The following is a 13,958-nucleotide window of genomic DNA, read 5'->3' on the forward strand; positions in this document are numbered from 1 at the left end:
CCGTATATAAGAATTTTGGTTCTTGTTTTTATCCTCTAATCTGTATTCCTTAGTCTAATTTTTTTCTTCAGATTCTTCATGGCTGAGATGCTTTGGTGCAGGGGTCCAGACTGATTTGGCATGTCTGTTCCCTCTGCTGCCACCCTGCTACATCATTGTTTTCCAGTCTGTTTGGGGGTCTCTTTCTCTGATTTTTGTTGTTGTCACTTTGTGGGTCTAGTTTTTCTGTGTATTTTTGTGCTCGTGTCTGTACATATTTATTTATTTTTGGTAATGTCTGCCTTTGATTCTTTGTTTACTGAGTTTTCCACTCCTTTTGCAGCTCCTTGCTTCCTGTAATGAAATGGTTTTTTTTAGCCACTTTAGACAGGCATGCTTCCTTTGTTTTATGGCCTCTCTTTCCACAGGAATGAATTTCTGAATTGCGTTCAGTCGTTGACAATGCAAAAAGAATGGAAATACAGAATTACAGATAGTAAAAGACTGCAGACAGCGGTTATTCTGAAGACAAGGGAAAAGAGACTAGAACAATGTGACGTTAAGGCTAGGGTCACCCAGTTCTCTTCAGCAATTTGTATTTGTATTCTTTCCTGCTTATTATTCATCCTTAATGTTTACCATAAACCTCATTCCAACAAAGAAAGGGAAAAGAATTATGATTATGACATTCCTCTGGTTTCTGCTCTGTCTTTCTGTGAGATTTGTGCATGTGTGAGATTTGTCATTGAAATATTACGGGGATCTCAAGGTGAATGAGTAGCTGCAATGTTACAGGCAGCTAGTGTGTTAAAAACAAGCTACTTTGCGTTGTGTCGTCATGAGCATTTATCGCAACAGTTAAGAATAAAAGAAAATTCTAAATTCCATGAAGGTGACAGAGGCAAATTTCCACAAATAACATGTGTTTCTTTCTCCTCTTCCTTTCTTCTAGATATTGAAACAAGTTGTTTAGAAGAAAAAAGTAAGAGGGATAATTTTACTCAACTGGTATTAGCCTGTTTGGTAAGTTCAGTTGCACTTACAAATTCTTTTGGTAAACGTATATGCCAAAATCTGTTAAGAAAAAATAGATAACCTTAAAACTATGTTGTTGCAGTTTTGTTTTTTGAGGAAGTCTGTTAAAATGTTTTTTAACAACTTGAGGAATTATACACAAATAAGTATTTTTTTTAGCTGTTTTGTATTGTTGACAAGATGGTTCAGGCTGAACATGTTTTTAATCTAGTTTAGAAAATAGCGTAGGTAGACCTGTTGTTTCATCAGTAGACCTGTTGTTTCATCAGATAGACCAACCTTTGGGTTCTTTTTTAAAGGAATTGACTCACTGAGCTTATTTTCTCCGCTGATTTCAGGAGAAAATTATCGTGTATGTACCGTTGCTTATTGACTACAGTTCATAACAGATGGCTAAGCAGTTTGAATGCTGATAATACACTTTTATTGCAGTCAGTCTATTCCTTCCTATGGATTGAAACTTTTCATTTGTATCTTCCATATTGTTAGTCTGGTCAGGGAGGTCTCCTTAGGTTAGCTTTATCCATCATAGAAAAATAAACTACAATTTTATATATATATATATATATATATATATATATATATATATAAATAGGTAACTTGTACTTCTTGCTGCTGACCTTGAGTTTAGATGCAGCCCAACCTGCATGAAAAATTTACTTTCCCATTTTCAAAAAACATTGTTTTAGTTTTAGTGTTATAGCCATTTGGATCTATGGATTTAATGTAGCTCAAGATTGCAAGATGCAAAGCTGCTTGTATGTGAGTAGTTCATTTAGTTTCCTGTTTTTAATGCAGTGCAAAATATTTAGGGACATCCAGGAGTTCTGTGACCAAACAAACTTCTCATGCAGTAAGGCTGCTGCATTGTTTGTTTAATGAATACTTTTTGGATTGGGGAAGAATATAGCATGGAGACAAGAAATGATGAAGTGAGCACTTGCAGATATGATACATGCCATCAGAAACAAACACTATGTTTCCAGGAATGAGATGTAACACAAGTAACTTTGATCCAGAGTTTTGTCCTGCAATGTGAATTTGAACTTTTAATGTTCCTAAAAGCATGTTTGCTGATTTTTTTTCTTGTTTCCTCAATGAGAATTAAAAAAAATAATTATAAAATGTGTATAAGAGAAGTATTGGGAGAACGTTGGGAATCAGATCTCTTACTAGACTGATTAAGCAGGAACTGGTTAAACTTTTCCTCTTTCTGCATTTTTCAGCTACGTTAGCTGACTTGGTACTTCTTTCTACATACCTTTATCACGTGTTATGGGTAGAGTAATATAGTCTAGTTGTTTGAATCCTTTAAGGAAGTAGTTTTGAGAGAGTGTAAGTTTCCTCCCTTCTCAGTTAAACAAATTTTGCTTCTGAAGTACATTTTGTGTTACATTTCTCCTTTATGCAACCTACTTTTGCCTTTTGAAGTGGCATTCCTAGCCATCTGGAATAAGCTTGACTTGTAGGAAAAATCAGTGTAAGAAAATAAGGCTTCTTTCAGCGTATGAGTGAGTGGGTTTAAGCTTTGTAATATGCAGTTCTTGTAATAAAATCCGTAGATGCTAAGTAGTGTATACTTTGTAACCAGCAGTTAGACTCTACAGCTTGTTTATTCAAGGTGTTCTGTATATAAAGTGTACCCTTGTAAAATTCTAGTTCTAGTTAAATAGTTTCTCAGTTGTATTCACTTCTAAGTGCATTCTGCCTCAAACTTACTGTGAGGGTATATGATATGTATGTTTCTAGGTGTTCATAACTGGCAAATCTGATGTGTGTTCTTGATCTTTCTTTAGTATCTTGTATCTGACACTGTCCTAAAGGAGCGTTTAGATCCAGAAACACTGGAATCACTAGGACTTATCAAGCAGTCTCAACAGTTCAATCAGAAATCTGTTAAAATAAAGACAAAGCTATTGTAAGTTTTTGGGGTAAGGGTTTTCTAGAGAGTGGGTGGGGAAGGGCAATGCTAATTAATCTGGTAATGTTTTCTAAAAAAAAAAAAATGTTTCTTGTAATAAAATACTGTTTTTTCTTTAAGAAAAATGTTTCATTGCACTCTAACAAGTCACTGACAATAATAGAACATCATTAGCCCTCTTACATTTCTCAAGCATGTGAATGCTAAAACCTGTTTTAACTTCACTTATTGCTATGACCTTTTCTTTGCTACAGTTGTCCTGTATGTACAGATTAAATACTTAATCTTTCATTTTATTTGTAATATAAATTTATTAAATATGAGCATATATATTTTTTTGCTGTTATATCAATTAAGCATAGGTATTTGATGTTCCCATAAATAAGCAAATGCAGTTATGTTAATTTTGGCAACACCCTCTATAGATTTTTGTGAATGTATATTTTTTGCCTTTGCATCCAATGTTTCAGTCTCTATATTAAAGAAGAGCATTTAAAACTAGAATAGGTCCTTAATCACAGACTGATAAGGTGCTGAGTAGTTCTTCAGCATAGCATGTAAGAACAAGCTTTATGTTAGCACTAACAATAATCTAGCTTTTAAATGGTCTGCATTTGAAATAAAAGAAGAGATGGATTTATTTGGAGAGTGCTTGCTGCCTTGCAGATATTTGTTGTACTGCATTATCTCATTTTTGCAATAGCTGATATAAACTGCAAGTTCTTGAAAATATATTCAAAGTTAACATTTTGTATAGCAAGTTTAATATTCATAAGAACATGAATAAGCTTTCACTGTGGATGTGTTAAACAATAGTGTTTAACTTCTGTTTATTTGCAGTTATAAACAACAGAAATTTAATTTGTTAAGAGAGGAGAATGAAGGTTACGCCAAGCTGATTGCAGAGCTGGGGCAGGACTTATCTGGAAATATCACTAGTGATTTAATCCTTGAAAATATCAAATCTTTAATAGGTAAGGAATTTGTTGGAGGAATATGGGTACTGATTTTCTTAAATGGTCTTGCAACTGTAGAGGGTGACCTTAGACTACTGTTTGAGGTCATCTGGGAATCAAATAACATGATACAGGCATGTAGTGTGGTAGTAACGTATTGGCAGACCATCTTCAATTGGATTATGAAATTTGGATGCTCCTGTTTCTTTGGCAAAGTTGATTTTTGGGAATGTTGTGTAATTAAAAATTAGATACTAAATGTATAGTACAGTCCCAAATGTGACTTTGATCAATTTCAGCAGCTACTTGAAGAGTAGTGTTTTTTGAGGATGTTCCTGATATCCCTTAGCAGGAAGATTAGAAAGTAACAAAGTAATGTCTTTTGCTATTTTAAGGTACTGAACTCAATGCATGAATATCCTTTTAATCTTGAAGGAGCTGAACAACTGGTTCTTTATAAAGAGACATGAGTAGTAAATGTTTCTCCTTTGTCTAGTTCAATTTGTGATTTTTTTCCATCTATCTAAATTTAGTAGTAATAGGGTCACAATAAAATTGCAAAATGTATTTGAAACAGGAAATGTTGTGTAATTCTCTATATTTTAGACTTCCTTTTTGCACAAAGAGTTTTATAATAATGTTCGCACCACTTCCTGTTCTATACAGTGCCAGTGCAGTCATGGTCCAGAAGATGTGCTAGTATTTTGTAAAGATAATTTTCCATCTGTCACAGAATTTTGCTTGAGACTGTCAAATCCCTGTAGTAATACTACTTGCTTTGGAAGAGAGCTAGATAATAAGATGGTTTTTGGTGGTTATTACAGTAAAAAATACACATTCAGTTTGAGGAATTTTATAACAGTATTTTTCTGTCTTCTGCAGTTTTAGGATTTGCAGATAGACTTCCTATAAAATGTCCAATTTTCTAAAGTACTGATTTGCAGGAGGTCCTGACATAGTGGAAATAGCTTCTGGGGAAAGAAAGACTGATGTAATTACATAGCAGCGTAGTGGATGTGCATGGATAACATTTTTTCTCATGGTACAAACAAGAAAATAGTGTAGATGTGGATTCTTTTGATATAAATAATAGTATTTATTTTGTGGCAGAAAAAGTTTAGTGAAATACAGATACTATTTCAACACTGGCTTAAGTTGATCTATATCCTTGCTCTTGCTCCCTTAAAATAAACAAGCAGTTCTCCCTATTGTCATGCCAATTCAGCATTGCTGCTAGCAGTGTAACCAGATGGGTCAGGATTTAGCTGCAAACTTGAACACTTTTTTGGGGTGTAAAATAATGCTTTGGGTTTACATGGCTCATTTATGCAGCTGCATGAATACGTGTGGCAACGCAAGGAGAGAGGAGCAAGTCTGTGCCTTCTGCTGGCACTATGGGATTAGTGAGATTTGTTTTATACTTCTTAAATGCTGACCTTAAGATGGTAACTTAAAATTTCTGTGTAATCTGAATTGAAAGTCCTGTTGAATGCCTTTGCCTGGTTTAGTACTAGACACAAGTCAAAATGCTCGGTGTATTTAGAGATGATCCAGATTATTTTGTTGTATGTAATTCTTTTCTGTTAAAATTTCGCCTTGATTAAATTTTAAAAACTAATGCATTTGTAGATTAGTAACAGAATGAAAATGAAAAGTAGTGATATTAATCTTTTCTACTGTTCTTTTCCACTAGGATGTTTTAACCTTGATCCTAACAGAGTTTTGGATATTATCCTAGAAGTCTATGAGTGCAGGCCTGAGTATGATGATTTCTTTGTACCACTGATAGAGTCATACATGTACATGTGTGAACCACAAACTTTATGCCATATCCTTGGGTTCAAATTCAAATTTTATCAGGTAATGTATTTCTTAATTATTTTCATCATTGGTTGGTTATGTGATGAACTGCAGTCAGTGATAACAGACATCTGCTGTAGTTTTTTTAGCATGGAAATTAATATATGTTGTAGAATTCCAGTTTTAAAAGTGGTAATTTCATGATTTGAATAGAATTTTATAATGTATTTTTGAGGAAACTGCTTTCAGCTGCCTGTCTTGAGCTATGGTCAGCAATCTTGATCATGACACCTTCCATTTGAAGGTGTATAGTTATGTAAGGACTGGCATTATCAAAGAAACTGTACCTTATAAACAAAAGACTTGTCCACAGGAGTAGAGAGCATGTTTGCAAGGTGGTTAATATTTAAGAGAATATTCAAGTAGATTTTTGAAGTATGGTATAGAATTGCATACAAGCACCACGAGATGCGGAGATAATTAAATCTTACAATTTCTGAAAAATCTGATTGCTTATTGCAGTTAAGTCTAGCTATAAGGCAATACGGCTTTGGAGTAGTAGCAGGTGTAACTGACATGGCAGCAAGGAGAATAGTGTTGATGAAATTTCATTTGTTTTCATGTCTTTTTCCTTTCTTTTAAGTTTGTAATCTTGTATTCTTTAGGATCCAAGTGGTGAGACGCCTCCTTCCTTATACAGAGTTGCTGCTGTCCTGTTGCAACATAATCTGATAGATTTGGAAGATCTTTATGTCCATGTAAGTGACAGTGCTACTTGGTCAAATGCCAAAACGAAGAATTATTTTTTTAAAAAGTGTGCTAGATATCTTGTCCTATTCCTAAAGCTTAAGACTCATGACATACCTTGTAGTACCTGTGTATGTACATTTAATATCCTTTAAATTTCTCAACACTTTGTAATGTCACATATTCAAACAAGCACACACTGAAGTATTAAAGCTGATAGGCCTTCTTTGAATTATCTGTGTAGTATCCTCCAGGTTTGTTTAACCTCCTGCCTGAATTAGGAGATGGGAGGTAAGTGATAAGAGATTGGTTTTAAATGCCTTGAGTAACTACCTTCCTCAAGAACTAGACCCTTGGAGTGTTTTCACTTTTGAAAATTTTTGAAGTGATAGGATGATTAACTGCTTACCTTTTTTAATAGTATATTTTTTAAAAACTCATATATACATATTCACGAATCTGTCTGTAATTTAACCTACAAGAATTCTGAATTGGTAGCCTGCAAGAGCAAAATGAAGTTGCACGCTCAGATTTAATCTGAGAGATTTATCCTCTCCAGTCTGGCACTCTGTCAACCAGCCAGCATACTAATTTGACAGATGGTAAACAGAATGTTAGAGTTATCAAAATATTTTTACATTATGCACCAATTTTTAATTTCAGGATATCCATATATTTCAAGGCTCTTAAGTCTTCCACTGAAATCAAGGAAATGAGCTCTAATTACAGCTATGGAAATTTTGGAATGTAGTTCTGCTGTTAATTTGTGTGGCAGTTAATAGTGTCACTCACAATCTGACTTGTCAATTACTGTCTCTGGCTTCATTATTTTTTTGGCTAAAAATATGTCAGGTGGAGCAGGAGTGGGAGTGAGTATCTCAAATAATCAGCGTGGAGGGAGGAATGTGTGATGGTAATGCTAGTTTGTTAAGAAATGTTGGTGAGGTTACAAAATGAATGCCTCGATTCAGATTAAGAAGGCCTGTGCGATCTCAGCTGGATCCTGTATAGGTATTTGTGTTTTTTGCCAGTCTCACAGTGGGAACGGCCCCTGCATCTATTTGTACTGCTCACCTTTAGTCACGTTGATTCTCAGCCTCATTTGCAATCTGCTTTCGTTCCAGAATTTTCTCTACCAGTCTCGGTGTCTATCTTTGACTGCGTGTTTGGCATGGCATTTTCCTCTTTTCAGTCAGGTTTAATTTCATGTGATATGAGAGTTTCATGAAGATAATTAACATACAGGTGCTGAGCATTAAGTGGTATATATTGCGCAGCTTCTGTGCAGCAGCAGCTGTCAGGCTTACACTTCACATCAAGAATGTCCTTGCTCCCCTGCCCCACAGTCGTGCAAGAACGTTCTTTGCTTTTATTTATGCACACGGACATGTACGTAACAGGCATTAGGTCCTAAAGATATGATTTGTTACTTTTCATTCCACTTTAGGTATTTCTTGGTGAATCTTAATAGATTATTTGCATTATTAAATGAGAAGGGTGTAACTCCTTAAACCTTTCCAGGTGGGAGGAGAAAGAATCCGAAGTTCTATGTTGTTGGTGGAAAAAGGGGAGCTTATGCAACCAATTTTTGGGAGGAAGGTGAACGATGTTATTGTTCATCTGTCTTTGATTTCAGAAGTCTGTTAATAGCATGCTTCCTTGTTGGGATTATGATAACAAGCAAAATCTTCCAAGGAATGTTTTACCTGATTAGTATCGAGGAAGGACACAAGTGCTGCTTGGGCCTCTGGTGTTGAAAAGCAGGAGTAGCTAACTTTCACTTTCAGAAATCACGTTTGTTCTGTTTTCTTAGCTTCTTCCAGGGGATAATGCCATCATTGAAGAACACAAGCGAGAGATAGTGGAAGCTAAGCAAATTGTCAGAAAACTTACAATGGTTGTTTTATCCTCTGAAAAGACTGAGGAAAAGGAGAAGGAAAAAGAAAAAGAGGAGGAGAAAACTGAAAAGGTTAGTGTGTGTGAGTAGCTTCTTTTCCAAGAAAACAACTTTAAACTGAACATAGTCGTTGTCATGAAAATATATTTTTTTCAAACAAATATAAAAATACAGGTATCCAAGTATCTGTTCTTGGAAGGCTTTGTCTGTCTTCTGATAGCACTTGATTTATGCTAAAAGTTCAAGCATGTTCTTTGGGATTTGTTCTGGATTTCTGTACGTTTTAGGCTTTTGGTTCCTTGTCTAATTAATGTAATTCCTCCTTTTTGTTGTACCAGCTCCACAGTGTGTGTACCGGCATTCATGTACTTGAGTCTTTTAAAAGCTGTGTCTTCTAGGTCTTATGTTATAATTGTAGTTGATACCTTAAGGATGCAGACATAAAATGTATTCTTTATTTCTCCCAGTCAAGAATTGGGATGAAAAAAATTGCCAAACTTAAGAATGCTAGTATAATTAGCCTCCACTGTAGAAAAAGTTTTAATTGTACATATTCTATGGAAGCTGTCCTTTGTGCTTTCCATTAGACCTGTATCTTTGTCTGTGTCAGTGTATACTTCTTATTTAAGGTGCTACTGTGTCATCTCTTGTCCATGTTGCCCTAGGTCTAACTTGCTTCGTTGTTTTTAAGCATAGCAGTTATTTTAATTTCTGGGGAGCCTGTTTTTCTCTTCATTTCAGAGTTGTAAACACTGCTGAAATATCTTTTTTTTCAAAGGTAAAAAAAAATTGCTACTTTCATTTGATAGTTTGAGTAATGGAAAGGGTGGACAAGTCCATCAGTATTGATAACTTCTGCTCTTAATATTCTGTATCCTTCTGGGTTCATTATATCCAGCTGTTTTGTCTACTTATTCTCATTTGTTCTACCTTTACCTTGATTCGCTGCGTCTCTGACCTTCCTTCCTCCTCTTTTTTTTTTGCCTAGCTTGAAAAATCTGATTTCTTTCTTGTTCCTTAGGCAGCTGATATAATCACTGCTCTCTGGTGCTCAACTGCAGTCACATCTGCTGCTTAAACTGATTCCTTTCACTAGCTTTAATTTTTGACCTCTTTCCCCATTCGTTATCTCTGTATTGCTTTTTATTAAACGACATTGCTTTGGTCTGTCTTTTCTACAGTCAGATGAGCTGCCTGGCCTTTTCTGAAGCTCACATGTCATAATGTTCTGATGGAAGATCGAACTCTCGATTGGACATAGGGAGCATATACGTTGCTCAGTAATGTCAGAAGAATTAAGAATGTGTTCTTGTGGCTAAGCTTTATATTTAAGAACTAGGGAATTTTAAGCTCTACCAAAAACTGCAACATTTTTTGAAGGATTACAATGACGAGTAACAAAGTCGGAGTCTGTGTGGTGGGAAGATAAAGAGCTGTACTTAAGCAATTTCTCTGACTCTGAATTTCTCTGAATGCATGCTGTTTCTCGAAAGGCTTGTTTCTGTAATAGTGTTTTTGTATGTTAGCTATGCAATTCGTAGCAATGAGGAACAACAGGTTCCAACACTGTTGGCAGTCCCAGCATGAGTGATTTTTATCCAGTATGCAGTCTTAACATACTATTTTTGATATGGTACTGTGAAATACATGCCAGGATAAGGGAGAAAAATGTTTAACAATTACTGGCTTAACTATTTTTTTAAATTCATGAAGTTCTGTCCTTTGTAAGTAAAATGTATTATTGTCTCGTGACTCTTAATATGAATAGTGTTGTCAAATGCATCATCTACTCTTGCCTTTTGGGATGCATTTGGTGTAACCAAATAATGGTGAAAACAGACGGAGAGGGAGATAAAAATTCTTGAGGTCACAGAACTCAACAGTATGATGAGATTTGACAGAAAGTCTAGACCGACTCTTTTCTGCCATGTGAGCTTTTGCTGTTGGAGAGTATGTTACAGAAGAGCACTCTTATTTAAGGACAGACACAGTCAAGCAGTGTGTATGTGTAAGCAGTGCCTGTTTTGGAAATGAAGCAATATTCATTTACATAGACTGTGTGACATGAAACATGGATTCTAATACAGTAGTAATCACCTAACAAGGCAATTTGGTAGTATCAAACTTTATTATGGTAATACCAATTAAATAATTACGACTTGATATTTTAAATAACATGATTTCTAAGAAGTCTGTAATTTTGAATGTGGATTTCAAGCTTCCTGCTTATATTGAACAAGGAAAAGTGTTTAAATGCTTCAGTGAAGGATCAGTGTACCCTTTTGTTAACACAGTATAGATTGACTTTAAAAATACAAGCCCTGGCGTCAGAGGAACTTTGGTATTGCATGGTAAGGAGTTGCATGGTGAAGTAATACTAGTGTATGCATTTCTATTTGCACATGTACCTTTTCCATCTTCAAGAGGCTGATTCTGTTCTGATGTATGGATATATATTTTTCCTGAAGAAAAAGTGAAGCTTCATTACTGTGTGATTTCAGTATGAATATTGTGAATATCTGTGCATTTTTTTGCTCTGAAAATTTCCTCTGCTTGTTGTTATATACTATACTGTTCGATGTTTTCATAACTATCAGAAAAATACAGTTGTTTGTAACACTTGCAAGTGTTATAAATAGTCGTAAAAGGAAACAAAGTCCATGCAAACCATATATGATTTAAATTTAATTTTTCTGTAGTCTTGCACTTAAAACTAGATTCTTCTAGAGTAGGTGCCAGTGTGAAACTTAGGATATGAGCAAACTAAGAGACATGGAAGTTTGTTTTTATATCAAGTTTTGCTAAGTACTTTATTTGGAAAAAAGTTAAGAAATTCATATTTTCAATCCAGAGTAACACACTGTGCCAAGGATTCTTACATGCTCGCTTTGTTCTTAAAATGTCATGTAAAGAAGCAAGCTGTAATAGATTGTGACATATTGACAAGTACGTGATCAGACATATTTCAGAGCTCAGTGTCTTTAACTTCATTTTTAACTTTTTCTTTAGGATGTTAGATTCTAGGTGGACTGGTTTATTATTGCTTTTGAACTGTTCTTGTTGTGTAAATGTCTAGCTGAATTTTATGTTTTTACTTTATAAATAATATATATAAACTAGTATTTAGTCTGCATAATATTTTTCTGGAATTTCTTGTGGACTACAGCTGTGTGCTACTTAAGGAAAAATATTAGATTTTATGAAAACACTTTGATTATTTGTTCATTGTCTTGCAGCCTCCTGATAATCAGAAGCTTGGTTTATTGGAAGCTTTATTAAAAATTGGTGATTGGCAGCATGCACAAAGTATTATGGATCAGATGCCTCCGTTTTATGCTACTTCACATAAGCCTATTGCAATTGCCCTTTGCCAGCTTGTGCATGTGACAATTGAACCTTTGTACCGCAGGTAAAGTAAAAGCTATATTTCTGTTGCTAAAGAGTGGGAAAACTACATAAAGCTTACAAGCATGAATTCACTAGTGAGCCTAACTGTATTTATGTGTCTAAATATTTTTTTCATGCAAAATGCCTTACATCTTATTTTCAGGGTTGGTGTACCAAAAGGGGCAAAAGGGTCACCAATTTCTTCTTTGCCAAACAAGAGAGCACCAAAACAAGCAGACAGCTTCGAAGACTTGAGAAAGGAAGTGTTCAACATGCTGTGCTACCTTGGTCCTCATCTGTCCCACGATCCCATTTTATTCGCTAAAGTGGTGCGCCTTGGAAAAGCATTTATGAAAGAGGTTAGTAAGACAAAAAACAAACATTCCCACGTATATGTTGAAGACTTGGTCATGTGACCTGTTTCAAAAGGCTGCAAAGTTTTTGTTCTGAACTCCATTGGAATATAATTAGAAGCTCAGACAGAGGCTAGTGAATTTTGCTACCTTTCTGGCAACTTGCTCTTTGATTAACAATTTTATTTTATTTTCCAAGTCAACAGTAGAGGTTTCTCTCTATTTTTTTTATTAATAGCAGTTCTGAGAAACTTTGGAATTCAAAGTCTTTGAAATACTTTTTTATTATTAAAAACAAAACAAAAAACCTTGAAAATCACTATATTTCCCAGCTTTTTATTTTAACTTATGAAGTGAAGCACTTGATGATTGGTTGATTTAAATGGTATTCAAGGGGGGAATTTTCAGTTTTATAAGTTCAAATAAAAATATTGTTGATTTTGGCTACAGCTAAAAAACATTAGAATGTCCAAAGAGTACATTGTCAACATACCTAGCTGAGGGGTAGCTGTACTTGCTGTCCAGCTGTATTTGGAGATGTGCAAGTAAGAATGTAGATAGATGTTAGGATTGAAGATGTTTTTATTTAACTTAACAGATTTTGGTGAGTTTTCTTGTCCTCGGTTTCCAAAATTCAAGGATAGGGTGACAGAACCTACAGTAAATTTGACTTCCTAGTAGTCTTTGTTGTAAATCATGGTAACTTAAAGCATTTTTATCTTTTTCCTACTTCTTCCTACTTCTTTATCTTTCTATGAGGTATAATTTCCAGCATCTTCTCTTCCAGAACTATGAGATTCCCTAGTGGCTAATATTCCTGTTTATTTCTTGCTGCCCTGTGAGAAGAGTGGTGTTTGAATGATACGCTGTATTGCACTGACAGTGCAGTTAATATGGAAATTATAATTTCAAGGGAGTAATTCATATTACTGCTGTCAGCGGACTATCAGGACGACTTTGTAATTAAGTTCAAGTACTGAAGATCCGTGAGACCTTGTTTCTTTGCAGATGCGGGCAATAGAATGGAGATTACTTGGTTATAGTTTGGTTTATATATTTTTATATATATATATATATACACACTTGGATTACAAATAATATAAATATAGTAGTTCTATGTGTTCATGACAGGGATGAGCAACATCTTAGCTATTTGCTTTAGGTTGGAACTACGAAGAAATTCATCAGTGACAGAGTGGTTAAGGTAACATAGGGAAAGTTATTTTTAATGCACTACTGCCATCAGCATGTTCTAGTTAAGAAACCTATAACACAGTAGATATATAACTGGAGGTGATCTGACTAAGTTAACTCAGTAGTTTAAAATTTAGACTACTAACATTGCACTGCAGCTTTTGTGCTCAAGTATAGCTTTAAGATAATCATGCACTTACTGATGTGTTAGCTTACTATGCGTTTTATGGTGAGTGGAACAAAAAAAGGAAATGTATAATTATGACTATAATCTTGAGAGGGTATTATTGTGAGAGAAAGATGGGGAAAATAATCTATAGCTGTTGGTAATTTGTGTTGGAAGTCCTGTTCTTTTTTAGGTAGAAGTTGAGATGTGTTTATTCCCTATTTCCAGTACGAAAATTGAGTATTTCATATATATTAATAAATTTCCTTGATGCTTGAGTTATCTCTTTTTCAACATAAGCATTCAGCGTCACTACATATGTAAGCAATATATTTCATTTATGCATTTGATTTTTTGTTCAAAGAAAATACTTTGCTATTTCTCTATTGATTCTGCTCACAATAATTAAATAGCTCTCAAATACATTAATATTTTTTTCTTTAGAAGCTCTTGGTAAACTCCATTAATAATTACCAGTTTCACCAAGGAGTTTGTGTAGCTAATCTTTGGGTATACTTTTTAT

At 34.6% G+C, this 13,958-nt stretch overlaps 1 protein-coding gene across 2 annotated transcripts in view; it reads left to right on the top strand.

Moving 5' to 3' along the window:
- Positions 1-13,958, top strand: part of THOC2 (THO complex 2) — a 54,855-nt gene that overhangs the window by 10,827 nt on the left and 30,070 nt on the right. For both annotated transcript variants that reach the window (XR_005824172.1, XM_040572876.1), the window contains exons 5-12: positions 932-1,002; positions 2,811-2,932; positions 3,776-3,909; positions 5,585-5,751; positions 6,357-6,449; positions 8,252-8,407; positions 11,572-11,744; positions 11,886-12,081. Coding sequence is in view for 1 of the 2 variants with exons in the window: in XM_040572876.1 (XP_040428810.1) it covers positions 932-1,002; positions 2,811-2,932; positions 3,776-3,909; positions 5,585-5,751; positions 6,357-6,449; positions 8,252-8,407; positions 11,572-11,744; positions 11,886-12,081 (1,112 nt within the window). In the remaining variant the exon portion in view is untranslated. The remainder of the gene's footprint in view (positions 1-931; positions 1,003-2,810; positions 2,933-3,775; positions 3,910-5,584; positions 5,752-6,356; positions 6,450-8,251; positions 8,408-11,571; positions 11,745-11,885; positions 12,082-13,958) is intronic.

This window comes from Cygnus olor, chromosome 13 (genome assembly GCF_009769625.2).
Source record: "Cygnus olor isolate bCygOlo1 chromosome 13, bCygOlo1.pri.v2, whole genome shotgun sequence".
NCBI classification, from domain to species: domain Eukaryota; kingdom Metazoa; phylum Chordata; class Aves; order Anseriformes; family Anatidae; genus Cygnus; species Cygnus olor.